Genomic DNA, 27,882 nt, shown 5'->3' on the forward strand with positions numbered 1-27,882 from the left:
AAGACTTCAGGGTTGTCTGTTAAAGCTTCTTTGTGGTGAGAGCTGAAGGGAGTGATGTGGCATACTTGGAAAACTGAGGAAGTGCAAGACAATCCTTGTATATGCAGGTCCTTGAGCCAACATTCCCACTATAGGGAAAGCGGTGAAGAAAGTTGTAATTGGAAGTAGAGGGTGATTCTTGGCAAAGTAATTAATCCACTGGCAAACCAGAGGCAGAGGGAAGCTACTAACTGGGTCCTCAGCACAAACCAGGAGCATAGCAGAGGATTAGGTGAGATGGTGCATTTTTGGACCCTTGAAGACTTCATGGTGACAGGATGCTCTAGGCAAGTGACTTTTCTCCTGTGAGGGTGACGATGTTCTCTTTCTTCTTCAGCTGAAATGAGGGAGCTTCTTGCAGGAGGAGCTCTGCACTGTTATTCCTCTAAATACTGTGTTTGCCTGCCGGATTGGCTGGTTTTAGCTTGCCACATTTCATTTCCCCTTCAGTTGGGTGAATCTGTTGTATGCACGGCCGTGGATAAACTCAACCGGGAGTCTTGAGATAGACAAAATGCTACACGACTATAAGCAAGCACTAATGCTGTCTTTCTGGTTCAATCCTAGGTATAACCTGCTCCCTAGGATCATCGAAGCCAAGTACTTGGATGCTATGGATGCAGAACATTAAACGAGGTCCCCTGCACACAGAGCAGTGAGGACAGCTCTGTTAGAGTTGGAAGGCGGCTTTGCCGAAGCGTAGAACAATCTATTTGCAGTTCTTTCTTTCACCACTTTCTTTCTGCTCTAATCCAGTATTGGTAATGCACACATATCGAAGATCAATTGAGCGTTGAAGTGTCAGACCAAACCAGCCTTGGACTTGGGAGGCCGATGCTCTTTGGAGCTGTGAGGCAAGCAAGCTTTATGGAAAATGCTACTTTTCACATCCCCAAACTGGAAACCCCAAAGATCAGCATGTCTGTATGGTTGGAGCATGCATACTCAGAGTCGTGATGTAGTCCCCTGTTTGAGGGTGGGGGGAATCTCTCTTTTTATGCACCGTGTCCCTTTCTTCTAAAACACTATAAGGACAGCAACTGACCTTTCTTTTACAGAATGCCAGTCCTGTTCTGGCCTTGGAGTTCAATTTCCCATGCAACCAGTATTCCCAAATTAGTATTCTGGGTGGGATAGCCTCATGCTAAACCACTGATGTCAGGAGAGATGTCTGGCCATCTCTTCAGATTAGCAGGGCTGGAGACAGATTTAATTTGTACTGATACAATCCACAGCTTTGGATGAATATGTAATTCCTACAAATGAGCTGGAAATGTTCTGAAGTTGGGCTCACATGGAGATGTTGTTGAAACCACATCTGGGTCTAAGCTATTTGGGAATTATTTTGGATGGTTCTACCATTACTTCTCAGTAATCAAAGACAGAAGTGTAGTTTTGCACAACTGCAACGTTCTTGCTTGCACCCAGAGTCAGATGCTGAAGCTTGTCAAAGGGTGGTTGTGTTAATGATTGCATATACATATGTACAGTAGTGCCTATGTGTACATATATACATATGGATTTGTGTATATATTTTGCATAGATATACAAATAGGCCTGATTCTTTCCAAATATCAAGTGTTTTGTGCAGTGTTACCCATGATGTCTTGACCACATACTTGTTCTCTGCTTCAGGGCTGCTTTTTCTCATTTGTGATATGGTCACTTTTCAGTTACTGTTTTTGTTCAGGTGTTGCTTTGTTCAAGGTGTTCTTTTGCTTTCTCCTTCCCATGGCTTGAGGCCTTCATCACTCTGTCTGGATGCTCCAACGTGTGAATTTTGCGTTTAATTTTAATGTACAGCATGCAATGAAAGCTTTCCTCTTTTGCCTAATCAATATTTGTCAGTCATTTCATTTGTTTCTGTTTTGTAGTTCATCTCCAGTTTCCCCCACTCCCAGGCGTTATATTATATTTCTGGATGAATCTAACTTCTGCTGTCTTTTTATATTTCAGTTTATTTAAAGTTGCTTGTGTTATGGTCAGTTTTCTGATTTGGAGTACTGTGAAACAGGCTGCCCTTTAGTTCAGTGCTTGCCCTTTGCTGCACACTACAGATCGTAGGTAAAGCGTTAACGAAAAATGTGGACCTCTGAAGGCAATGAACTTTCAAAAGAGTAGAAACAAGGGAAGAAAAGTAATGTAAAATGAAATGCAAATATATTGTTAGCACAAAGAAGTGTTACTTACCAGTTGCTCACCCACTAAATGGTGCAGGGTTCTTATTAGCACATGCCCTACTGATTTGGTGTTCCTCTGCATGATGAGAAAGACCAGCTCTGTTATGAGGGAGGACTATGCTGAAACTAAGCCAGAATCAAGCCACTGAAGGTTTGGTGTATTTACACTAAATATCAGGTGTTATTTCATCTTAATGTAGCTGCTTAGGGCTTTAAAACATGTATGGAAAACTGAATTTTTAGATTCTCACGAAACCCTTCATCTCTGTATTGATACTTGGTGGAGGAGATCAGTAAGTGTTCCCAAGAACATGGCCTTGGTTTATGTATCGCCAAGCAATCACAGGAGAGAGCACTCAGCTTAGCAAGCAAAACAGCATTACATGACCTTGAAAGCATGATGTTCATATTGCACCCACCAACTCTTTTGGGAGTCTCAGGGTCAGGTTGGCCACCCAAGTACATCAGCAGGTAACACCATGTTTGGCTTTCAGTCTGTCTTGAAGGCAGCAGGGGTAACTCATGCCATGTCTGATAAGTGGTGTGACAGCAGGTACAAATCTGTGTGTGGATTCTGACCACCTTCATCAATATTTCCTGGCTTTTGAGTCATTGATGTGGTGAGATCAATAATAGCTGTTATGAAGGTCTACATGTAGAAGCAGGGTGCAGTCAGCAAACAGGATTTTGGGGCAGTGTGAAGGCAGAGGTGGTTAAAGGATGTCTGATCTTCAGTCAACAGAAAAAGACTAGGTGACAGCAAACAGTTCAGTACCTGCTATAAGACAGGAAGTGCAAAGGCCTGATGATGCTTAAATAATGCTCTTTCCCCATGGATGTCAAAAGATTTAACCAAAACTAGAATCAAAAGTGTTTGAGCATCCTCTGGTTGAGTAAGCTATTAAACACACGTGTCCTGGCGCTGCATTTCTGGTGTCTCATCTCTTGGCAGGAAGAAGCCACCCTGTGGGATGGTTTAAATCATACTGTGGATGTTGTGGCTGGAGGGAGGAGAGGATGTGTCCAAGGGAATGCAGATCTGCTCCTTTTTGAGGAAGAGCAGAGGGTTTGGGTCTTGCCAGAGGAAATAGCTTTGAGATGCAGCCTCTATCCCCCTGCTTAGAAGGACCAAAAAAGCCCTTATTTAAAGCCGTTTTGATAGCATCCATTTCAGACAGTGTCAAATGTTGCTAACTGAGGTAATTTAAAATGCAGATAGCTTGGGGGTGTGAGTGTTAAATATCCATCACAACTCGTTTGTATCTTTTATTGCAGTTGCTTTACCACTATGACTTCAGTGTTCATATTTGCTTTGTAGCATCAGTAGGATTCTGTTTCATGGGGTTTTCTTTCTACAGAAGTCAGGGGCCAAAGGATCAACTGATGGGAAATCAGCACAACTTGGGAAGAGAAGTTGTGCTGGCTTAGACTTCTTGAATATTTGGACCCATGTCTTAATATATGGGTAGAAGGGTGACGTGAGACTCAAGGCTTCTTGCCTAATAAGGGTTGTAATGATCCTGCAGAGGATTTTATCTCATACAAGTACCTTTTCTCTTCTTGTTTGCTTCTGGTTTTGCTGACTTAAGTGTAGGCGTTTCCAGGAAGTAGGCTAACTAGGGAAGGAGCCGAGAGTCGATTGAGCACTTTAATACTTCTGTGAAGGTTAAGACAATTAGAATGTAAAAGAAGTTTTATTATAAGCTTTTTATATACGCACAATGCTATGTATAATTGTTGCCAAAGAACTGGGTTTGAAAGATCTTGATGGCTATCAGAAGAGTCCACGATGTTCACTTGGAAGCACAGGTAGTAAAAAGCTTCTGAAACAAGTGGGTTTTGGAAGTTACCTTTTGACAGCTGCCAAAAGGATCCGAATCTGGGGATAGGATAAACTCCTACCCTTAAACCTGTAGGTTTTGATCCTTGCATTGAATGTAGGAGCTAGACATTATCTTTACAATTAAAATTGGATTTATACCTGAATAGCTTTGTTGGTCTGAGACTGATTTTGTTGCCTTCAAAAATACTCTTGACACGCTCTGTATGGAAATAGATGTGTTTCTCCATGTAAATTAAGGGAAGCTGGTGAAAACATGGACTGCTGATCAGGCAGCATTGCACTTTCTAGATTGCTTAGGAAGCGAATCTGACAACTTCACTAGCAACAATCCCCAAATACCCTGGCGTCAACATTGGAAGCTATTAATAAATGTCAAGCTCTACTTGGATATGCATCAGTACACTGCTGTGAGAGGATGGGCATGGAGTAAATGAATTCAGCTGGTTTGCCTCAGGGCTGGTGACGTGCTTCACGATGAGCCCAGTGACTGAGACATGGTGCGTACTTCCTGATGGCCTCCATGAACTGGGATGCTCTGGAAGGAAATACAGTAGATGGTCACATTTCCATATACTGTAGATGAAACGATTCTCCCCAAAGGTCCACATCCTCAGCTGCACCAAAAGACTGAAACTCTAAACTTGTGTGTTGTATTTGGCTGCTTTAGAAACTGCTGCTGGACTGCATTCTGTGGATACTCCTGGAAGAAAGATGAAGTTGGCCAAAGCCTGGATATAGCTGGAGAATGCTTTGGGGTGGGAGGGAAGGGGTTTTCTTGTTTGTGGAGTTCTCAGCAGCAAAAAAAAGGACCTGAGACATGCCATGTCACCAAAAGCACCTGCCTTTTTCCAGTTCGTGTCCCACTAAGCATGTATCTATGCTATCTGTTGACACATGTTCACTTTTTATCTTGTTTGTTGTGTTTTATATCTGCCCTTTGCAGTGTTTCTACCCACCTGGAAGGTTAATGGGCAGAACCAGAGGTGGCTCAAGCTCATCTCTTGTGTTTGTGTCCCCAAACTTCAGTGCCAGTCACTTTGTCGTCTCCTGACCCAGCTCTCATCTTCCCCAGCCCTTCTCTGGAAGCTGATCTGACATCCCCACTATGGAAATGCTGCCAAAATGGGAATCTTTCTCTGTAGAGCTCAAGCCTGTGGCTGAGCAGCAGCATAGCAGTGTCAGCTCCCTTGGGACTCACTTTGCCATAGTAATAAGCAATTACAGAGGATTCATAATTGTCCTACAGTTGCACTGTCTTCTTGCATCTCTTTAGATGATTACTTTATGGTGCAGTGTTCCAGTTGGGTTGTACTCCTTTCATCTGTCAAGCTTCCAGAGCAACTTAAATAGACATAATGGGATGGGTTTGCCCCATTTTCTATCTGTGATGAGGTCTGTGGATGTTAGAAGAGAATAGTCTTCTCTAATTGTTTTCATATCTAATTAAGGCATTTAAGTACCAAACCCTGTCCATTACATTTACTGGCTGCGGATCTGGTTGCAAAGAGCAAACCATCAATATTGTGTAAAGAGCAGACAGACGAGGGAGTTGCTGGAGTAGAGGCTTTAGAAATACAAATTAGCACTTTCCTCCTCAGCTTTTGTCTTGGTTTGAAAGGAAAACACACAATCCTTGGCTGTGCCTGCCTTTCCCTTGTAGAAAACTCTGCATGAGCTCGGATCACTTGGCGCTGTTCTGATGTTGCATTAAATATTAAGAGCCTGTCCTGGGGGAGATGCTGCCTTCTGCTCCCCATCTGTATCTCTGCTGCAAAGAGCTGCTCTCTGGCTTGAAGAGCTGAAGGAGGAGAAGAGGGGATGCATGTGGCATCTCAGTTGGTCAGATCCTTGCTGCTGTAAAAGCGATTGGTATCCCTTGTTCTAGCTGCAGGAGTCCGAAAGGTGAACAAAACGGTGAAGAGTTGGAAAAACCAGCTTGCAATTGACTCTGTCCTCCTTGACCTGAGCTATGCTGGAGTTCTGCTCTTAGCATGGAGAAAGAAGAGCTCTCTAGCAGTGAAGTATTTGTTACGTGACCAGGGTTTTGCAGGAAATCAGCATATCAAATTCAGCAGTATCAGTTTCGGTACTTAGGAGGCCGGGTGAAGGGCTGAGATCAGTTCTTGCTCTGTTATCAGCAAGCATGGGTGTCTCAGCATGCTCTTTCCAGGTATCAAATTTAGGTAAGTTTCATATGATGGGATGGTTTAGATGGTTTCTGCAGGTGTCCATAGGAGTGATAGCAGGGTTACAAGCCATACTGGTGTCTGATGGATATGGCTGGAACAGGAGGTTCATCCCTTGGTGCCATGAGTGACAGCATCTCCAGTTTGAAGGTGAGCTCTTTGCAGGAGGCGACTGATTGGCAACTGATTGACAAGACTGAGCTCATGGTGTGTACCCTGCTCCCAGTGAACTGCTTACCTCAGCAGCTGGCTTAGCCACCTTTCTATTATTTAAAGCATCATGTATTTATGAACCTCTCAAATCTGGTACCAGCTCTGCTGATTCCAGACTGCATCCCCAGCAGAGTTCCAGCATGAATTGGCTCTTAGAAGTGATTTGCATCTTCATTATGGAGCTCCATTTGCCCACCTAGGTGTTAGCACCCACCTCCCATTTCCAGCCCTTCTGATGCCAAAGTGTAATTAGAACTCTGCATTGAAGTGCCCATGTTTAGAAGCTGTGGCCACCAGGATGTGCATGGAATATGCTGATGCCCAGCTAGGTCTAAATGGATCTATTCCCATGGGACAAAGCGTGATTCAGCTGCGAAGTGGTCACCTTATCGTGCTGTTGACCCTTTGAGGATTTAGCCTTTCATGTTTGGCAGAGCTGCTCTGATTTAGTCAGGAAGGTGGCTTAGTGCCCTGTTATTTTCAGAGGTGTTTAGCCCCTCTGTTCTCCCTGCCCTTTATTGATGTGGAGCTGTACCTTGTTCCCACACAGTTGTTGTCACCCACTAAAGCAGGAATTCTCCTATTGAAGTGCAGCAGCTCAGCTGCTAAAGAAACACCTTCTCCAAAGTACATGCTCTTGAATATTAAAGCAAACCAACCTCCCTTCCCCTTGGTCTGACCTAAAAGGGGCTGTACCTTCAATACTCCCTCATTTTCCCCTCCTGCCTCCCTAAATGCAGGATAAACTCCAGGTAAGGAGAAAGCAGAAGCAGATCCAGCTCATCTCAAATCCCGCATCCCTTTTCCATGCAGAAGACCAGCGGTGGGTTGATTTCAGCATGTCCCATGGCACGTAACTGGTTAAACGTGTCTGGTGACCAGGAGGTTTGCATCACAGGCTGCTGGGGACTATTTGAAGTGAGGGAAAGCACATGTTCCTGTTTAGGGAGATATGGCCTATAGATATTGCACTTGCTAAACCCGCTCTTAAAGCGCATGCCTCTATCTAGTGTTGATTTTACAGTGAATGGTTTCTTTTTGATAAGAGTTGCTTGGGGCAGGGGGGGAGGGAGAGGGAATTCCTTTATTGGATAAGGAAACTCTGTATTTAAAAGCAAAATAAAAAGAAATATACTGTTTATATATTTCTACTCTGTGCCTAACCAGTGTCCTTTATTTAACCTGACATTCCCAGTGTAGCTTAGACTTGTCTCCCAGTGCTGATGTGTGTATTTCTTTGGTGAACTGATGGGGGTCCTTGCAGTAAGCTGAAGTATTCTGTAATCCCCAACACTTGTAGCAGTCTATGTTTAGAATGTAAGGACATGTATTCTTACCCATGGGATCTCGTGGAGCTGTAAAGGTGATTCCTTCATCCTTTAATAGGAAAGTGTTAGAAATGACTGCAGTTTTTGCTGGATGTGATGCTCTGAGAGCAATTGGACCTTGTGGCTGCGACTTCCTTGGCATCATCCAACCTCAGAGATGAGCCCAAAACCCAGAGGGTTTTGTCTTATGGGAGCCTGAGAAGGATCCGCTTCTCCAACGAGTAAACTTGCGAGTTGTCCACTGGGATGCAGGCTTGGATTGCTGCTCTGCAAGCCCCTCTAACACACCAGGAAAAGCTCACTTGGCAGAAAGAGGGGTTTTTTGCATGTGAATGAAGCTGAGGGTTGGGGTACGGGTAAGAATGAGAATGATCATGTGGGGCTGGCAGTATTATCTGAGAGGAGCCAGGGTTCAAATTTGCTCCTTGCCTCCATCCACTGCATCTCCATGTCCTGTGGGATTCCTCCTGCATGGAGCGGTTCAGTTCTGGGCTTCAGCAGCATGAGCTGTCCTAGAAGCAATGTTTGTGACCCTCATATATATATACATACACATATATATATATTTACACACAGAAGTAAATCAAATATACGTGGACAGGCTCTCAGGACAAGGGGGAATCAGCCCTTACAGTGTTAACTCTGGAGGCTGTTGAGCATGGTGGTAGGTTCATGTGAGACCTGAGCTGCTTTAGCCTGGGGTCCTTTGCCATGCATCAGTCCCTGTGGTAGTCAAGGAGTGGTCAGGCTGTGTTTGCTGCCCCAGTTACCTTCCATCCCCTTCTGCAGCAGGGTTAAGCAGGAACAGGGCCTGGGGAGCCCCATGACCCCTCTTGCAGCTCTACTTTGCCTTCAGGCTGTAGATTGCTCATGCCCCTTCACAGCAAGGGCCAAAATGAAGCCACATACTGGTCCTCAAGCTGGTCCAAGGACCTCTGCATTGGCAGCAAGAAGCAGCTTGGGGTGGGAGGGGAGAGGGGCATGTAGCAAGCATCTCTCCCTTTTGAGGTCTCAGCCTGGGATGAAGGATTGCATTGGTTGAGGGAATTGCCCTGAACACCCAGGAAACCTCTTGCAATGTGACTGGAGACCAAGAGTATTCTTACCCAAGCCTGCTCCCTTCTGGTCAGGCTGGAAGGCCCAAGAGCAGGACCAAAGAATGGGAACGACATGGTTTGTGCATCCTGGAGTAAAGCCTCCCAAGCAACCCCATGGTCTCTCTATGGTAAATGTCCTTCTCCAGCCCATGAGGGTCTCTCCCTAGGACAGCCCCCAGGTCCCTGCCTGGTGCCCAGGAGCAGCCTTGGAAAGCTGGGGATGCTTCACAGTACCATTGGGCTCAAGTGGGGTGTAACGAAGGGCTCAGTGCTCCACCAGGACCATAAATACAGAGGGATGCAGCGAGCACCTTGGGATGGGTACTGAGGAGCAGGGAGGAGGTGGGCAGCACGTGTATGGAGGTCACTGCATGGAGGTTTAGCAGATGGGCATCTGCTTGTGACTGAGGGCAGCCTGGCAAAGCCATAACCCTACGAGGTGCAAAGGGCCCTGATCAAAGCTTGATGTCTAATAATAGCGGGTGTAAATGTCGGTGGCTGGTGCAGATCCAGGGTGGGGAAGGAAGGGGTCAGGTGGGGACGTGTTTCCCTACTGTGTCCTTCCTTCCCCACCAGGACATTGAAGGAGGGGGTTAAATAGGCATTGGCCAAAAATCGCATGGATAAAGGGTTCAAAGGGGAGCCCTGCATTGATTTAAACTGAAAAGGGAGTTGATATCTTCCTCCCTGTGCTTCCCAGCCCTGTAAAGGACTGAAATCTCTTCCTGAAGTGCTCCAGGTCTGATGGGGTCTGTCACTGTCCCCATATATGCGTATTCTACTGCAGAAGAGGTGATGAAAAGCCCATTAGCTCCTGTCTATTTCATTATGGGGGGGATTGAAGACCCAGAGGTGGACCAGGAGAGAAAGCAGCTGCAGTGTTGCAGTGAGGGGTCAGTTATCTCAAGCACTCAGTGTAAGAGCTGAAAAAGCCACTGATTGTAGCTGCTTTATTATTATTATTATTGTTATTACTGTTATTATTGTTATTATTATTGCTATTATTAATTATGATGATGTTTGGGATGGGATGTTCTGTTCATTTGTTTTCCAGCAGGCAGTTTGCTGCCCTGAGCCTTCCCATGCGTTAAAACCTTCTGTTTTCTCATCAGGGATTTAATCTGCTGAGAGCAGATGCCATCTAGGGGACAGACAGAAGAAGACAAGGAGAGGCTTCATTCCCAAACCTGCACTCTTCGCTCCACCACCCCAACCCATTTCCATCCTCCAAAGACCCTCAATGCACCTTCACTTCCAGTCATTCCAGCACCGAGCATGGAGAGCCCTTAGGCTGAAAGATGAGGAGCCGGTGGGTGCATGGATCGATGCAAGCTTAGCCAACCCCAGTCCTGAGCAGAAAGCTTTCATGTAGCCCTCATGCCCAAAGCCATGGACCAGAGAAGTCCACACTGAGGTTGTTCTTTGGTGATTTGCTCTATATGCAGGAAGAAACCCCAAGCAAGACAGAGAGCTGGGAGCTCACCGTTCTATAGGCATCACTCATGTTTACAGCTCTGTGTTTGCCATCGTGTCCTCAACCAACCTGCCCTCTTCCTTCTGCTCTCCAGAGGACCGTATCCTGCTGGCTTGTGGAATAGGTTTGGCTAGGAGTGCTTGATGTGCATCACTTCTCTCCCTCTTGAATAGGGATGGTCCAGAGGTGTAACACCAGGACCACGCATTGAGTGGGGCTGATTTGGCATTGCATGGCTTTATCTGAGCTGAAAACACTAAATCAGCACCTACCTCACTGCATACGCTGAAGTGTCAGGCTCTACCCAAAGCCTTGGGGATGGCAGATGGGATCATGGTAGGTGGAAACGCTGCACATATATTGCTTTGAATCAATAATGGGCACTAATGATATGAGCTCACTAACAAAAGTCTGGCAAATGGGTAAGGCAGAGCTGAAGGGTTTGTGTTGGAAACCTCAGCTACATCACTCGGTTTTCACCCTTTCCTCTCCTATTTCAGGCTTTAGGGTTTCCTCTGCTGGCTTCATCAGCTTCCCCTTTTGGCATCCACCATAGGCAGATGAGGGTGGACAAGGAGGGTTTGCAAGGTTCGCTGTTGAGGTTCATCTCCCTCCACCTCACCCCCATGCTGCAGCAAACTCGTCCCCATCTTCCCCCGTGGCAATGCCCCCTTTGCAGGACATAGGGATGAGGCACTGGTGCTTGTCCGGGCGTTAGCTGTGATGGGACATGGAGATAATCCTTTCAGAACCCAAACTGACAAATCTCTTGTGGGTTCAGGCACTAAAAGCTGCCTGTTGTCCGTGCGGACTCCAGCAGAGGGAGTGTGGCTGCATCCAGCAGCTCTGATACCCGCTTCTCTCCATCAAACACAGTTTTGAGAGGAGCTGTTTGGATGTCTCCTCTGGATGGCCTTTTCCTGCACATTCCCAATTAGTCCCTATGCACTCACCCAGGGATGCCTTTATACATAGATGAAAAGTTCATCTTTTCTTCTGTTTTAAGGAGATCCAGTAAGAAATAAAGCAACCAAAGACCCAGCTGTGAGAGTTTTAAGTCACAGGTAACTTGTCAGTGCTGGTTGGGTCCCATTGCTGAAATCCTTCGGCTACCGATGCCACCTCTATGGTACTGGTCCCCTGGTCCCCACAGGGCCCTTTGAGCCATATCCTTGCTATTTGCCTCTGCCCTGGAGGATGGGTTTCTGCAAGGAGGTAAATCTCCATTGCTGCTGTGGTGTAGAGGGATGCCAAAGAGATGGGAGGATGCAGGGATGCTCAGCTGGGCTCAGGGCTTCAAACCAAAGTGGTCCAATCAAAACTGGTCCGCTTCAACCCTACTGTGTCTTATTTCAGGACTCTTCTTTAAACAACTTTTGCCCTTTCTAAAACTGTGTGTTTATTGTTAGAGGATGTGTGTGTTTTGAGAGCTAAAATGCAGTTTTGCTGCCTTCTGGGACTTCCTGAGTGCCTCAGTTTCCCCTTAAGCTCTGGTTCATTCGCCACAGACCTCTGTCAGCCCCATTACCCAGCCCATGGGCTGAGGGGCTGAGACTGGCCACGTTGGGCTGGACCCTGAGTCAGGGGGTCCACGTCTGGGAGACTCAAACATCCCTTGGATACCATTAAGGTAATGTTTACTGAGGAGCTGAGATTTAACGCTCACCAGGAGAAGATGGGGCTGGTTTGGGGAGGGGGAAGACTCAGAAGGAAAGCAGGACACGTGCCCAAGGAGGGGATATGGTGCTTTGAGTGATTTGGGTCCCTAAAACACTTTGACCATCACTGCTCCTGATCACAACCAGGATGCAGATACCATGGACAAGCACCACAGTATCTGCCCATGGCCGGTTTCTTGGCCACCCTATTGTGACAGCGGGTAGAGCCCCTCGGTTTCCAAACAAGAGAGGGTTTAGATACCCCTGACCACTTCATGGTGAACTTCACTGGAGGCAAGAGCAATCCTTAGCGATGCTCCTTGGGAACTGATAGCATTGAGTGATGCATTTTGCCCATCTGGGCAGGCTCTGGCTGCAGTACAGGGAAGATCACTTTGGGTGCAGGTCCTGAAAACACCGAGAGGTTGAGGACCTTGGAGTTAATGAGATTTCTCAGAATCTGCATATTAATAACTGTGCCTGTTACCCTGCCATTAGAGTTAATAGGCTGTAATATTAACAACTAATAGTTAATAAAGTAGCCACTTTAATGGTTATTTGTATATGAAGATGGAAGGCTATATCTGGGCACTGACTTCATGAACCAGTGGGAGGACTTTGTTCGTCTCCCCCTGCAGATGGAGGGGGAAAACTTTGGCTATTTTGTGTCTTCAGTTTCTCAGCTTTATTTTTTAGGGCAATTCCCTTTGGAATTCATCCATCCTGCTCCGGCAACATCGCTGCACCTTCAAATCAGTGCTTTCTTATCAGCCAGAGAGCAAAGGATGGAGCTAAGGTGCGTTGGCCTTCCTCCCCTACTTGCCACTAAATGCAATCAGTGCTTCCAGGCATTCCCCAAGGAGAGAGTGCCTTAAGAAGGTCATCATGGCCTGCAGCTGGAGAAGCGCTGCACTAAGAGCTTTAGGGAGAAGAGGAATTGCTATTGTTAATCCTTCCTTCACACAGAAATCGGTGTTCTCCCTTCTGGCCTCCCAAAAATGAGCCCATAGAGAGAACGTGCCCTCCAGGCACCCAGTGTGTGTCTCATGAGCTGGATGTGGCCTTCTGCTCTTCTTTCTCCAGGGATTTTCATGCATCCCAAAATACCAGAGCAGCTTGTTCCCCTGGAAAAGTGGGGAAAAGCCCTCCTCTTGTGTCCCCAGGCCCACAGGGGTTTTGGGAGGGAGAAGATATAGGCTGTATCTACAGAAATGAGGGTGGGATGGGATAAAGGAAGGTTAATTCTGCTCCATGTGGCAGGATTTTGAGGCTCTGCCGTAAGCAGTGTAAGGAGTTGGCCAGAGCAAAAGGACCATGAGGTTCATCACCTTTATATGCACCTTCTTGCTTCCTCTGCCAGGACATGAACCTGAGCATTGTGCATTAGGGGCCGCTTCCCAGCAGCACATCAATAGGGAAGCAATCACTCCCTTTCTCTCCTAATGCACAGGAGCGGATGTTATGTTCTTCTCTCAAAGGCAACCTCCAGGGAAGCTGGAAAATCCCCTTCTGAGCATCCCCACCCCGCATCCTCCCTGCCAAAGCCCTATCCCAGAGGTGGGAAGCAGGGCAGCTCATACACACATGGTTTACTGGGGGAGACTGAGCTGAGCTCTTAGGCAGAAGCTCTTCCCTGTGAGGGTGCTGAGGCGCTGGCACAGGGTGCCCAGAGAAGCTGTGGCTGCCCCATCCCTGGCAGTGTTCAAGGCCAGGTTGGATCCTTCTTTCTCCTTGGGTGCATTTTCCTGCCCAGACACTGGTGAATTCAGACCTGCTGCTGAAGCAGCCCCCTCTGTACAAGGACCAGGCTGTGTCTGTGTATCAGCCCCATCCATCCCAGCACGTCACCACTCGTGAGGGGCTGAATATAACCCACCTTTAATGCAAGGAGCAGGAAAACCTGGCGCTGCCACGCAGCCTGCCCTGGTGAGGAAGCTATTTTAGCCAGCCTCCCACACAGGCTGTGCTGCTTGAGCAGCAAAGGAGAAACCCTGGTGCTAAGCACTGCATTAAGAGCCCTGTTGCAGCTCATCAGTGCTTTCCTTGCAGATGCAGGGAGCAACTGCTCCCCAAAACCTCTTGGGGTTGGTGCCTACTCTGACCCGAGGTGATGCAGAGCTCTGCACCTCAGAGGTTTAAGGGTGGCTTTGCCATTATCACCCCTTCAATGATGTCCCCAGGAGAGCTGGAGGGTGCCATGGTGTTTGTGCAGTGCTGGGATGGATGAAGGAGCTGGAGGCACCAGGGACGGAGATGCGCATCCTGCTCCTAAAGTGCTTAACATGGGGCAGGGCAATGGGAAACACTTTAGGAGCTTGCAAACAGCTCCAAAGCCGCCTGCTTGCGTCACTTGTATCTGAACACCCATCACCTCAAGGGGTGCAGGATGTGCAATGGGAGAAGCCCTACGCTGTTGTCCTCTCCTTAGGGAGGCAGCAGATGGGATGAGCCCCTGGGAAAACTGCCTTTAGGAGCAACCACATCCAGGAGATGTCCCTGCTCCTCTTCTTTCTACCGGGAGGAACAAGCAGCAGCTGCTTGATGCCCTGGGTCAAAGCATCCCAGCACCAAAGCGCTGTGAAGCATTTGGTGGAGAGGGAAATGGATGTGGATCTCCCGGAGGCTCTTTGCCTGGTTGGTTTGCTCCCTCTAGGATAAGGGAAGGCTCATCTTTAGGGATCTCCCTCTCCCTGGCTGCTTGCTGCTCTTCAGCACGGAGCTGAATGAATCATAGAATGGTTTGGGTTGGAAAGGACCTTAAGCTCATCCAGTTCCAACCCCTGCCATGGACAGGGATGCTTAAAAGCAGGGGGTTGGAAAAATGCATGGAATAAGGAATAAACCCCTCTCCTGTTAAATATCAATCATAACAAGTAATGGGGAATGGTGCTTTGAAGCAGCCTTCCTCTGTACCCCCGCTCTGTGTCCTGCTTCCCGAGCTTCAGGCTGCTCCTCCTGCGCCTGCCTCCGCATCTTCCCAACTTCCAGCCTTTCCTTTGAGGTCCCCCCCCATCCATAGCTGCAGGGCTGGGGGTGTCTGCAGACCCCATCCCCTGCGGCTCCCGAGGGCTCAGAGGGAGCCGGGGACCATCTGGGTCCCTGCCCGGGGGAGGCGAGGGGAGGGCGGTAGGAGGGACCGGCGAGGCGGGGAGGGGAGAAGGATGCTCCGGGGGTGGCTCTTTGCTTCCTCCCCTGCCCGGAGCTCGCAGGGGCTCGCCTGGAGGATGTCTCACCCCCTCGGCACAGGTAACTGCGGGACCCCCATCGCCCCAGCCTGAGGAATGGGATACAAAGGGGAGGAAGGGGTTGGGATCCTGCTTTGATTTAAACGAAACTCCCTTCAAGGGGAAAAAGGGCTTTGGAACAAGAAAGAGGATGCAGGATGTGCATGATGCTTGGAGCCCGGCATAGGGGTGAGCCTTGCCCTAAAGTTGATGGCTGGGAAATACTTACAGGGTGAATACCCCAGGGTGGAAGCGTGGTACCTGCTCTCTGTGCTCCTCTGCTGTGTGTGTGTGTGGTGATGCTCACAGCACCAGGCATAGGCTGGGATGCTCCGACCGTGTGTGGTACCCCGGGGATGCTGCATGTGATGAATACACTCCCACTGCACCCTGCAGCTCTGCACCATGCTGCTGTGTGTACGAACGGTCGTGTGTTTCCATGACATGCCATGTGCATGGATTTACAGGCACAGCTCTGAAGTTCCTGTGTTAAGGCATGCGGGTGATGTGTGTGCACACGTTTGTAACTGAGGCTTGTGTTGCTACATGCTCTCTGATAGCCACAAATGAGAATATGCATGTGGCTGCATGGGATTTCAATGTGTGGATGCACAGTGGAAGGGCACAGCTCAGCAGCAGCACATATACCATGGGCTGCTGGTATCTATCCTGCTGGAAAAGCAGGCAGATGATCAGGCAAGTGGAGAGGAGCTTTCCCCGAGCATCCTTCAGTGTGCCTTTAAGGCAGACTTGGGAAGCAGCTTCTTGCCGAGCACGTGAGACCCAGCCGCATCCCATGCGAGAGCTGGGCTCAGGGTGAGGAGGGGTATTTTGTGTGCTTATCCTGCCTGTGACACCATGCTCTGGTTTGTCCCTGGAGGTGTCACTGCTGGGAGTCCTGCTGCTGCGGTGAGCTCGGAGCATGCTGCTGAGGGTCAGCCCCAGGCGGTTCCTGGAGCATCCCCTTCTCTTCGTGGAGAGCGCAGAGCAGCAGCAGCACCCGGCGCAGAAACCGCTCCCGAACCCATTCATGACTGAGGAACCCTCCATCCCAACGGAGCCAGAGCTGCCCTCCTCCAACCTCACCAACGCCACGGACTGCGGCGAGGAGATCCTGCTCTATGGGGACACCGAGAAGATCGTCATCGGAGCCGTGCTCTCCATCATCATCCTCATGACCATCGCTGGCAACGGGCTGGTCATCATCTCCGTCTGCATCGTCAAGAAGCTCCGGCAGCCCTCCAACTACCTGGTGGTGTCCCTGGCGGCCGCTGACTTGTCGGTGGCCTTCGCTGTCATGCCCTTCGTCACCATCACAGACCTGGTGGGGGGAGAGTGGCTCTTTGGGAAGGTGTTTTGCAATGTGTTCATCGCCATGGACGTTATGTGCTGCACCGCCTCCATCATGACCTTGTGCATCATCAGTGTGGACAGGTAAGGGAGGGCATGGAACCTGCCCTGTGTTCATGTGGGCTCGAATATAAGGGCGTTTCTGGAGGTTCAGGGCCACTAGAATCATGTTCCTGGTGGGATCCATGCTTCTGATTGTGTTTTTCAGGTTCGTGAGGTTGCTGAGGGATTTCTGTAGGAATTAAGGTGCCTCAGTCCCTTTGGAAGAGCTGCCTTAAGGTGCTTTCTCAAGCAGCTTCTCTAAGTCACTGGCTTAATCCTCCCCCTCCAGGCATCTGTTTCACATTGTTCTTCCTTCCTGTAGAAACCTGGAGAGGGGCTTGGGACAAGGGCCTATAGGGCCAGGCCAAGGGGAATGGCTTGAACCTGCCCAAGGGGAGACTGAGCTGAGCTCTTAGGCAGAAGCTCTTCCCTGTGAGGGTGCTGAGGCGCTGGCACAGGGTGCCCAGAGAAGCTGTGGCTGCCCCATCCCTGGCAGTGTTCAAGGCCAGGTTGGACACAGGGGCTTGGAGCAAGCTGCTCCAGTGGAAGGGGTCCCTCTCCAAGGCAGGGGCAAGGACTGGAGGAGCTTTAAGGGCCCTTCCAACCCAAACCAGGCTGGGATTCTGTGACTCCTTGGCTTGAGGAACAGAGCTAGTGGATAGAGCCATGATCTGACCTTCTCCATGGAAGGAAACCGGGCTATAAAATTACTCAAGAAAACAGAAACCCCAAAGATGCACCTAGAAAACCCAGGTTATGGGGCTTCTGGACCCAGGTCCTATGGGATGCTCTGCTTGTCCCAGAGTTTTGTCTCTGCTGGGGATCATAGTATCCTAAAAGAGTTTGGGTTGGAAACAACCATAAGGCTCCTCCAGCTCCAACCCCTGACACAGGCAGGGACCCCTTCCACTGGAGCAGCTTGCTCCAAGCCCCTGTGTCCAACCTGGCCTTGAACACTGCCAGGGATGGGGCAGCCACAGCTTCTCTGGGCACCCTGTGCCAGCGCCTCAGCACCCTCACAGGGAAGAGCTTCTGCCTAAGAGCTCTTCTAAGGGACATCATCAGCTCCCTCCCCGCCATTCCGATCCCCACAAGCCCTGTTTGAGCCCAGTGCAGGCATTTGTGAGGCTTTGCTGCCTTCATCTCCCACACCTGAGGCTGGGAGGGAAAGGCTAAAGACAAACTGGCAGGACTCGAGCAAGTCAGCACCTCCGTGGCTCTAATTATAGCAGCCTGCGTCACCAGGGCCATGGCGGTGACGAGCCGGTGGGGCAGAGCTGACGCACGTGCTGGCTTTCATGGGGCTTGGTTTGGGTTCACGCTGGCACCGCAGCTCAGGGACAGGAGGCTGCATGCGAGCTGCGTGCCTTTAGCGATGCTCACCCTCCCCAGGTGTGAAACGGGGTGACAAAGCAGAGAGGACAGAGCCAGTCCTGCTGATGGTGACTGCTGTGACCCCCATCAGGTGAACAGCAAGTTCTGCCCCAAAGTCCTCACCCCATAAGCTGCAGCTCCCCTATGAGCTGCCTTTGCCCTGCTCAGCTCAGCACTGCTGGTTCGAAAGCGCAGTCACTCCCAGGACCCACGGCAAGGTCCAGCCCTTCTGCTGAACTGCCTTTTCCTAATGGAAAGCCTGTCTGTACAGAAGGCAGGTGAGGGTCCAGAGCTGACAGAGGCTGTTTCTGGTAGAGGGGAGAGAGTAAATGCAGTAATGGAACATGTCAATGCTTCCTCTTGATGAGTGAGCAGCAGGGAGGCAGCTACACACTGATCAGACTGGAAGTGCTTTAAAATTTCCCATTCCATTTCCCCCTTCCTTTCCCCCCTTCCTTTTCCCCCCTCCGCCTTTTCCTCCTCTTCCTTTTTCCCCTTCCTTCTTCCCCTTTTCCTTTTTCCCCTTTTCCTTTTTCCCCTTCCCTTTTTCCCCTTCCCTTTTCCCCTTTCTTTTCCCATCCCTTTCATCTTTCCCCTTCCCACTGATCCCATCCTTTGGCAAAAGACTTTTCCCTGCACTGACCCCATCCCATCTCATCCCATCCTCTGGAGAAAGCCTCCTGCAAATATGCAAACAAGTGGGACTGGCCTTTCATTGCAATCGAAACATCATTGCAATCGATTCCCATTGTCCATCACATCTGTGCACAGGCAGGTGCCTGGGGTTGGCATCAGTTTATCTTTCCCCATTGAAATGGGACCAGGCAGAAGGTTTCTGGGTTACCAGCATGGGGGGGATCCAGTGCTGATGGCCATTAGGAAGACAATGGGTAGGAAACTGTTCCATGGAGGATGGTCATGAGCCGCATCTGCATAACTTGGCTTAAATGGAAGCAGCTCAGAGGAGCCCAGGAATGGGGCAGATTCAAGTCGTTGCTGCAAAACTCTTGCTGCCAGTGCTGAGCTGCAGGGGGGGAAAAACTTCCCACCCCACAGTGACACTGAGCCCCATCTCCCGTGGCTCTCAAATGCTCATCCATCTCCTGCCCCATCCCTGGCAGTGCTCAAGGCCAGGTTGGACACAGGGGCTTGGAGCAAGCTGCTCCAGTGGAAGGGGTCCCTGCCTGTGGCAGGGGTTGGAGCTGGAAGAGCTGTAATGTCCCTTCCAACCCAAACCATTCCATGATTCTATGCTGCACCTTCTCCAGCTGCCGGCCATGTGATCCCCACCATCCTTCTTGGGTGGTTTAGAGGAAAATGGAGCTGCAGAAAAGGAAATGCAGGAGGGAGCAGGTTCCTTCAGAGCTCTCAGCAGGGTGATGAAGAAAGAATCTGTGATACAAGAAGCTGTCATAGAGCCTGTGTCTTCCTGGGCTCGTTCTTGGGTGCATTTGCACAGGAACTGCACCATGCTGGGAGCCCAGACGGGTTACAGCATCGCTGTTTGCTCCCAGACCTTCCAAATACCTGATGGTGGAAGTTGTGCAGTTAGAGGGCAATTGCCCAAGATGCGTTCCTAGCTGGTGGAAAAGAGCAAAGGTTGTGTTTTGAGCAGAATGAGGACTGGCAGGGCATAGGAAGGGGTGCGCTGTGCCACCTCAGCTCTAGATGGCAAGAAGGGCATGCTCCAAATGCGGGAGGTAATGGGAATAATTGGGATGCGCTCTGATGTGCAAAGTAGGAAGAGGTGACTGGGGCACCATCCTGCTGCTTTCTACTTCAACAGTCACTAGGAATGGGCTGCGCGTTGTGTGAATTATCCCAGGGCACTATCTTGAGCATCCTGTAAGTCACCATTGCTCCACATCAACCCATCATCCCCACAGCTCCAACAAGGCTGTTCATGGAGATGGATTGAGGGAGAGCACAGATACAGGACCACTCCTGGATGTCCTTCTCCAAACTTGGCATGGGCAAGATTTTTGCTTTTGTTCCTGCTGGAACCATCTCCAAAAGCACACTTTTTCCTTCCTACGATGCTACAAAGCAAAGCCGACCACAGAGCTAAAACGAAAAGATATCTGAGTTTGCAGAGAGCCTGAAGAGATGAAATGGCTTTTCATCTCAGCAAGGCATTAACTGAAATTCCCCCCCCCCCAAGTGATGATGGCAAGCTGTTCCTCCTGCCCTGCAAGAGACAAAAGGAGCAGATCTGGTGCTTCTCGGAAGTATAAATATCTCCTCTCATTCTGTCCTCAAAGCCAACTTGGTCAGCACTGTAGGTACCTGCCTCATTCTGCCAAAGAGGAGGTCGGGTTTTATTGATGGCTGAAGTGTCATCATATTTGGGTAACTCAGATATACAAAGGGGTTGGTTTGCCCAAGATGATGAGCCCTATTAAAATGTAGGCTGCTGTTATTGATTATTAATGCAGAACGCTTTCTAAAAGCCTCTTGATTGAAGCTGGTAGAACTAATCTGGGCTGAAGGCAGATTTGATTGATTTTCTTTTGAATCCGAGAAGAAATATGCTGGAAACATCCATTTTTCTCTTACATTTTTCTTATAGAAAAGCCTGACAAAGCTATGGATTCTTTAATGCTACAGAGCAAAAACAAGATGACAAGGAAAAATCCCCTTTTGGCTGTTAAGCTTTTGATGAAGCTCTCTGTAAAAATGCCAAGTGGCTGACAAAAGAAGCTCCCAAAGCCCACATATCACTTCAGATTTTCCTAATGGAGAAAAGGTCTCCATCCATTTCCCAGGCAGCCCTCCTGGGGCTCTCCCATCTCCTTGGCAGGTATTTTTTACCCAAAATCAGATGATCTAACCCAAATTGGCATTGCCTTCCCTAGAAAAGATGCCTCCCAAAAGAGCTGGTGGGATGAAACCTGCACAGCATTTTGCTGGCTTGCCTTTCCCTTTTCCTTCATCTGAACATGTCCCAGGCCCTGTAAATCCCTGCACTGCATCTCCAGCAAGATGGGATGCACCCATGGGATGCTCCTACCAAGCTTGTCTTAGGACATGGGCAGATGAAGCCATAGGGAGCCTCCAGTTGCCCTTTGCATTCTCCACCTCCCTCTCCTTCATCAGGATGGGGCGGGTATAGCATCAGCTTGGAAATCAGGTGTGGAGCTTAAACAGGGCCAGGAGAAACTGAGCCAGAAAACAGTGGGGTCCAAGAAACCCCAACTCTGGGTTCATTTGGGCTCAGCCTACCTGTGTGAGTGGATCTTTGTCCTTTCCCAGTTCACCAGCAGCAGAATGGAGAGAAGGGAACCTTGGAGAGCTTTTGTTTTCCTTTATTATTTAATCCTTGACAGAAGGATTCAAGAATTAACGTTGATCTTACTCTAAGTGCCCTGAATTGGCTCATCCACGGGGTTGATGGTGGAGCACAGCTTGGGGCAGGCCTCCTACCCTACGGTCAGCACTCAGGCTTCCAAGACATCCATGGGAGCGAGGATATGGAAGGAGTTTATTGCTCAAGGAGCAAGTGGCTGCACAATCAGCTCTGCGCAGGGGGGGATCCTACAAAGCAGCACAAATCAGTGCTCCGGGAACTGGCTTTCGTTACCTGATTACCAGTAAACTTGATTAACAACAAGACAGACGCAACCAGAAGACAAACAACAGGGAAAAGGAGCCAAAGGGAGAGAATTTGATTTGAATTTCATGGCACGCTTGTGCAATCTCGCCTCCCGCACTGCTCTAAACGCTGGCCTATTTTGAGGTCTTCCCGCTCGCATCGGAATGATAAGCAAAGACCTCAAAACAGCCCCGTTTCCTCCACCCGCAGATGAAATGTGTCAGCTTTGCCTGCTTTTTAAATCTTGTCACTGTGCATTTGGCTTGGCTAGCGTGTAAATTCCTTGAAGTTTTCGGCAAATCCCGAGTGGATCAGCTTCTAAAAGGAAACGCAGTAATAGCATAATAAAGGATATAGCACTACACAGCATATATTAGTTTGCAAAGTTCTCAGCTTGGGATATAGAGATGAGTGATATTTTTAGTTGCTGAATTTGCAGATGCAACAGCATGGGCATGGTTTTCTCCCAGATTAGAGGACATCAACTCTCTTCTTCCTCTATAGCCCCTTCCTCAAAGAGGAAGATTTCCAACCCAAACCATTCTATGATTCTATGACTCTCTCTATATATATTCTATATAGAGTCATAGAATCGTAGAATGGTTTGGGTTGGAATGACCTTAAGATCATCCAGTTCCAAGCCCCTGCCATGGGCAGGCAAGGGGACAATGGCATTTATTGGAAGAACAGCACCAAAACCTGTTGTCCACATCTCCTCCTTCACCACACTGCTGGGTATTGAAGCAACAAAGGTGGTCATGGAGGGTTTTGCTTGGGTTTTGTTTCTAAGGCCAGATAAAGAAAATACACAGGAAAACAGGAAAAGAATAAGTCAGTGAATGAATTCAAATTCATTTGATCAGGGAGGCAGGGGAGAGCACTTTGGGCTTGGAATTTATTTAGCAGTCAGGAGGCGAGGGTGAATTGGATTTATTTTTACTTTATTTCAAATCTTGGGGAATGATCTGGAAAAGGGAAATAATCAGGGAATAAAAAATCTCCAAACACCTGCAACGAGGCTGATTCTCAGAAAGGAAACAGTGGTAGAACAGGGGTAAAAGTCACTCCAGAAATGTTCCTTTTGGGGCAGAAAAGCTTTTGAACAGCTTCAAAAAGTGTTCACACAGCTTCTGTTCTCACTGCCCCTTTGTATTGTCAGTTTATCCAAGGGCAGTCAAGAGATGATGTGATCCTGCCTAAAAATGCCTCCATATTCCTGACAGCAGGTTTGGATCAAAAAGGCCATAGCATAGAAGAAACCCGTATGAGTTGCAAGAGGGTTTTGGTGGATTGATTGATGCTGAACAGCCAGCAGGCAGATGTTTTTCAGAGGGAGCATTGGCTGACAGTGGCCAATCCCCTGCTGATTTATTGGTTTGCAATTATAATCTACTAACAGTTGACACCATTTCTTAGCCACAAAACCCCTCTCAAGCAAGGCTGGGGATGATTCAAAATCACACCCCGTAGCCTGGGGTTCAAAACCACAGGACCATAACCAGGAGCTGATGGTTGATGCACTCTCCAGATCCTTTCAGTCAAGATAAGAAGGTAACACCTAACTCCAGGAGTCAGGATGTGCAGGTCTATGGGTCATTACATGCTTTTGAACTCTGTTACTGGGAACTCCTCTTATTTTACTCTCAAGGGAAGGCTGGATGCCATCACTTCAGGAGCTATGGGCCATGCAAGGGAGCAGACAGCTCAAGCTGTTTATGTCTCTCTTGTCTTGGCTTCCAGAGGTCATCACGAGTAGATGTTGCAGGAACAGTAGGTTTGTTCTAATACTGCACACTGGCCTTGGGTGCCACGGTTTAGTGTGAAGTGTCTCTGCCCATGGCAGGGGGGCTGGAACTGGATGATCTTAAGGTCCTTTCCAACCCTAACTATTCTATGATTCTGTGATGGAGATGGGAGTGATGGGTGTGCTGCTGACAGTGGTGTCTCCCATGGGTGCGTGAAGAGCCGTTAGTCTTGCACCTCAGTCCAACACCTGATAGCTAGCTCTGCTTTCTGTGCCCACCCAGACACATCCTTAAGTATTCACAAAGGTGAGATTGCTCCAAAATTGCCTGGAAAAATCAGAGAAGGGTGTTGTCCTTCCCACTTCCTATTAAACACTGATATGGGTCTATTCATTTCATCTGGAGCCAGTCCTGGTGTATCCTGGTGCAAGTATTACTCTGTGGATCACCCACTCCACTCCTGTGTTCTTCCCTAGGAAGGCAGCAGTCAGGAGTGAGTCTCATGCTATAGAATCATAGAATAGTTTGGGTTGGAAGGGACCTTCAAAGGTCATCTAATCCAACCCCATGTCTGGAAGTTATTGCATGTTCCCTGTACAAACAAGTTCTGATGGAAAACTGAGCTTTTTTAAAGCATTTTTATCCCTTAGAAAGCCATGTGGAGCTTGGACTGCACTCAGCAGTAAGATGACACATCATGTATGGAAGGGGTACAAGAAAGCAGTGGGGAATAGCTGAAATAAGGTGTTCAGGAAAGAGAGCTGAAAGGCTCTACAGAGGATATTCCAGCTTTACAACCCTGTGTACGCTTTCATTTGGTGATTTAATTTCTTGCCTTGTGATGGAGCATTAACTTGTGATTGGGCATGAAACCCACCCCAACACCACTCACACATTGCAACCCTCCTAACCCTTTACAGCTCTTCTTTTTTCCAGGTATCTGGGGATCACTCGGCCACTGACCTACCCTGTGAGACAAAACGGGAAGTTGATGGCCAAGATGGTCTTCATCGTCTGGCTCCTCTCTGCCTCCATCACTCTTCCTCCTCTTTTTGGCTGGGCCAAGAACGTCACTGTGGAAAGAGTCTGTCTCATCAGCCAGGACTTTGGGTACACAGTGTACTCCACAGGGGTTGCCTTCTACATCCCCATGGCGGTCATGCTCGTCATGTACAGCCGGATCTACAAAGCAGCCAAGGTCAGCGCCGAGAAGCACCGCTTCATGAACTTCCCCAAGCACTATGAAGAGGAAGGTGTCTATTGCCTGGAGGCTTCCAACCGGAGCCACCACCACAGCTCCAAGCGCACCAAAGCGGTGGAGGAATGCGCCACGCTCTCCAAACTGCTCCGGCAAGACCGAAAGAACATTTCCATCTTCAAACGGGAGCAGAAAGCAGCCAGGACCCTCGGCATTATTGTGGGGGCATTCACCTTTTGCTGGCTTCCCTTCTTCTTGATGTCAACAGCTCGGCCTTTCATCTGTGGCATCCGCTGCAGCTGCATGCCCCTGAGGCTGGAGAGGACTCTGCTCTGGTTGGGATACACCAACTCCCTCATCAACCCTTTGATTTACGCTTTCTTTAACCGAGACTTGAGGACTACTTTCTGGAACCTCCTGAGGTGCAGGTACAGGAACATCAACAGGAGGCTCTCCGCCGCCAGCATGCACGAGGCCCTAAAAGCCACAGAGAGGCACGAATGCATCCTGTAGAGCCGTGTTCTCTTGTTCAGTGCCTGTCCAACAAATCCCTGCCTCTCCATTTCAGGTTCCTTGCTTCTCTTGCCTCCTGGGGCCGGTGGAAACCATGCGTGCCATTGTCCCCCCTGCCACCACTGAGAGTGACATCTCTTCCCCTTGCCCTTGCAGGAGCTGAGGTTACTGCATTAAGAACAAAGTGGGCAGCCCCTTCTCATCATGTCCCAAGTGGGAGCTGAAAAGCTGTGAGCAAGACTGGGGGGGGTCAAGGTCTACTACCGACTGTGGGCAAGTCACACCACCTTTCCGTGCCTCAGTTTCCCCATCTGTTAAAAGGAAAGGAAAAGAAACCCTCCCAACCAAACAAACAGACAAAAAACCCTTAAAACTTTATCAGACTGTGGCTCTCTGCCTTCAAAAAGGGCTCTAAGGTCTGTGAAGGGCACACAATAGACTATGTAAAGATGACATTGGCTGCACTTCTCTCTCAAACATCACAGCAGCTATAGGCTCTGTTGTAGATCCAAGCACTTGTGCCATCCCAGCTTACATTAACTCTTTCCACCTATGTAACTGCATTTTACATGCTGGCTCATGTCCAGGTTTGCATGTCAGAGCAGTAATACCAATGACCCCGTTTCCCCTCACACTGTAGCACTGCAGCACTTGAAAGAAGCATGCTTGCAGAGCAGAACAACTGAACATGAAGCTTCCTTTATGGCTGGAGAGGAAAGTCTGACAGGCTCCTCATCGGGGCAATGACAGTTATGTGTACTGGGTTGTATGGTAATTCATTCTCAGACAAGTGATGTGTGTTCCTAATTCGTGGCTAATTGACTCCATAAAAGCACGCTTTGGTTGACAACAGAAAAAAGTATGTGATTTCTCTGACAGCTTTACAGTGCTTCAGTACGATGTCCAGCAAGCTTGGAAAAATACACTCAATGATGTATCCTTTTTTTAAAAAAGGGAAAAAAAAAAAAGCTTGTCTGGTTTCCTTATTTTGGTGTAAAGACTTCCGTTACTTTGATTTCAAAGCATCCCTTTACTTCTATGTGGTGGTGGGACTTGTCTTCCTGCAGTCCTCTTTGTTCCTGACCAACTTCATTGCGCGAACCTTGCTTTGCAACCCCACAAACCCTTGCCCATATGAAGTTGATGTCTCTCTACAGGGTCAGTTGTTTCAACATCTCCTGTCTGTGTTTTCTAGTCAAAGCCAGACTGTTCAGAGGCTCAGGGAAAGAAGTTTCTAGCCCTCCTGCCACTATAGGTTTCCTTTATCAAGCAAGAGTGTGTGAGTGGCTGTAGTCCCAACTCTTGAAGCATTATGCAGTATGATGCCTCCTTGCATAGCTAAGTTGGTTGTTGGATGTCTCAGCTAACACCTGGCACGGTTTGGCTTAGCGATCAAGATTTGTCCTATGAAATCTTTTGTGGTCTCACTTCTCTTTTAGATAGAGACTCCAGAAATGGAATAATTTATGTTCTGTTTCTTTTAACACTTGCTGCCTCTAGAGATGTCCAAGGTCCTCAGTTTAGACTGGTAATTTACAGCAGGAAAAATGCTGCAAAGCCCAGTGGAAATGTCCTAAGGGACTGAGAGGGACTCTAAGGGTGCACAGTCCCCCCCTAAGGGACTGTGCACAGAAACAACAGTGTGTCCAGATATTCCCCAAGCTCGTGTCCTCACAGCCACTATTTCACATAGGAACAGAGGAGGTGGTTATAGCTGTTGTATGGGTCTCCAGTGGCAAATGCTTAAAGAGCAGACAACAAAGAGATTTGAAGGAGGACTTAATGAGGAGAGATCATAGAAGTTTAGCTAGAACTCTCCTTCACCTGTTATTCCACACCAGAGCTCTTTGAAGAGTAGTGAGTGATGCTGCTAAGATGGTTAACAGCTTGCTTTCTATCTCCCATGGTTTGCTACCTACAGTTGTATGTTGGTGTTGGGTTTGTGCAAGGCTGCCTGCCCCAGGCTGTCTGTTGAAGGCAGAGCATCACATCCCTTGCAGCCACACTCAGTCCCCTTGTCCCTGTGCTCAGAGGATTCTAATTTATGTCCAAGACAAACACAAAATCCAGCCTTGATGAGCTGCCTAGAGTGGATGCCAGCAGTAGGGACCTGTCCTCTGCCATCCTGACCAGGACAGATGCTATTGCCAGTGGAAACTTGAGTGAGGTCCCTGGGAAACCCTGTGGTCTTGCATCCTGCTAACCAGAGACCCCACCAACCCTCACCCTCTTGTGTTCACATCTGTTCCCCATGAACTGCCTAAACCTTGCCACAACCTCTCTACTTCTCCTTGAAAGTGTATGTTCACCTCGGTGCTCTTGCTCCTCATCACCCTTCCCCAGCTTGGTTGCAACGTCTCATGATGCTCCTGCTTCCAAGCCCATACAATAAGTCAGAATCATAGAATGGCTTGGATTGGAAGGGAACTTTAAAGCTCATCTAGTCCAACCCCCTTTGCAATGAGCAGGGACATCTTCAACTAGACCAGGTTGCTCCAAGCCCCATCCAGAATTCCCCGCACAAGCCTCTAGGGCATGGTCCAACTGCCATGACCTGCTTAACAAAAACAGCCCCTTTCCTCCCAAAAAACACTTTGGGCCATCATCTCTGTCACAACATTTTAGCAGCAGCTGGTCTCTGGCTCTGGCCTGCCATAGGCACATGAGATTCCTGCAGGGATTCCTCCCGAGGCTCCCCCAGCTCCTGCCCTGCCATTGAGTTAACGGTGTTCTTTTGACAGAGCTGTCTGGATTAAAACTAAGCAGCTGCTAATTCAGTCTGTCTCATCAGGATGTGAAAGCCCCCAGGAGAGCCCATTCCATATT

At 48.7% G+C, this 27,882-nt stretch overlaps 2 protein-coding genes across 10 annotated transcripts in view; both read left to right on the forward strand.

Annotated features, from left to right (window-relative positions):
* SLC4A11 (solute carrier family 4 member 11) overlaps positions 1-3,293 on the forward strand; it is a 144,858-nt gene extending 141,565 nt beyond the window's left edge. For all 8 annotated transcript variants that reach the window (XM_061351932.1, XM_061351933.1, XM_061351934.1 and 5 more), the window contains one exon: positions 607-3,293. In XM_061351932.1, coding sequence (XP_061207916.1) covers positions 607-670 — 64 coding nt within the window. In that variant the 3' untranslated portion in view covers positions 671-3,293. The remainder of the gene's footprint in view (positions 1-606) is intronic.
* Positions 3,294-15,151: 11,858 nt separating this feature from the next.
* Positions 15,152-25,900, forward strand: LOC133211510 (5-hydroxytryptamine receptor 7-like). 2 transcript variants are annotated; one of them, XM_061351910.1, is made up of 3 exons: positions 15,152-15,264; positions 16,123-16,676; positions 24,282-25,900. In XM_061351910.1, the coding sequence occupies exons 2-3, from the start codon at positions 16,165-16,167 to the stop codon at positions 25,054-25,056; spliced, it is 1,287 nt and encodes a 428-aa protein (XP_061207894.1). In that variant the 5' UTR covers positions 15,152-15,264; positions 16,123-16,164; the 3' UTR covers positions 25,057-25,900. The 2 variants fall into 2 exon arrangements, with proteins under 2 accessions (XP_061207894.1, XP_061207893.1); XM_061351909.1 differs by lacking the exon at positions 15,152-15,264 and adding an exon at positions 15,294-15,431.
* Positions 25,901-27,882: the final 1,982 nt, after the last annotated feature.

Source organism: Neopsephotus bourkii, unplaced genomic scaffold (assembly GCF_033783945.1).
Source record: "Neopsephotus bourkii isolate Nb327-2 ecotype Australia unplaced genomic scaffold, CSIRO-AGI_Nbou_v1 NB_616, whole genome shotgun sequence".
Classification (NCBI taxonomy): Eukaryota; Metazoa; Chordata; class Aves; order Psittaciformes; family Psittacidae; genus Neopsephotus; species Neopsephotus bourkii.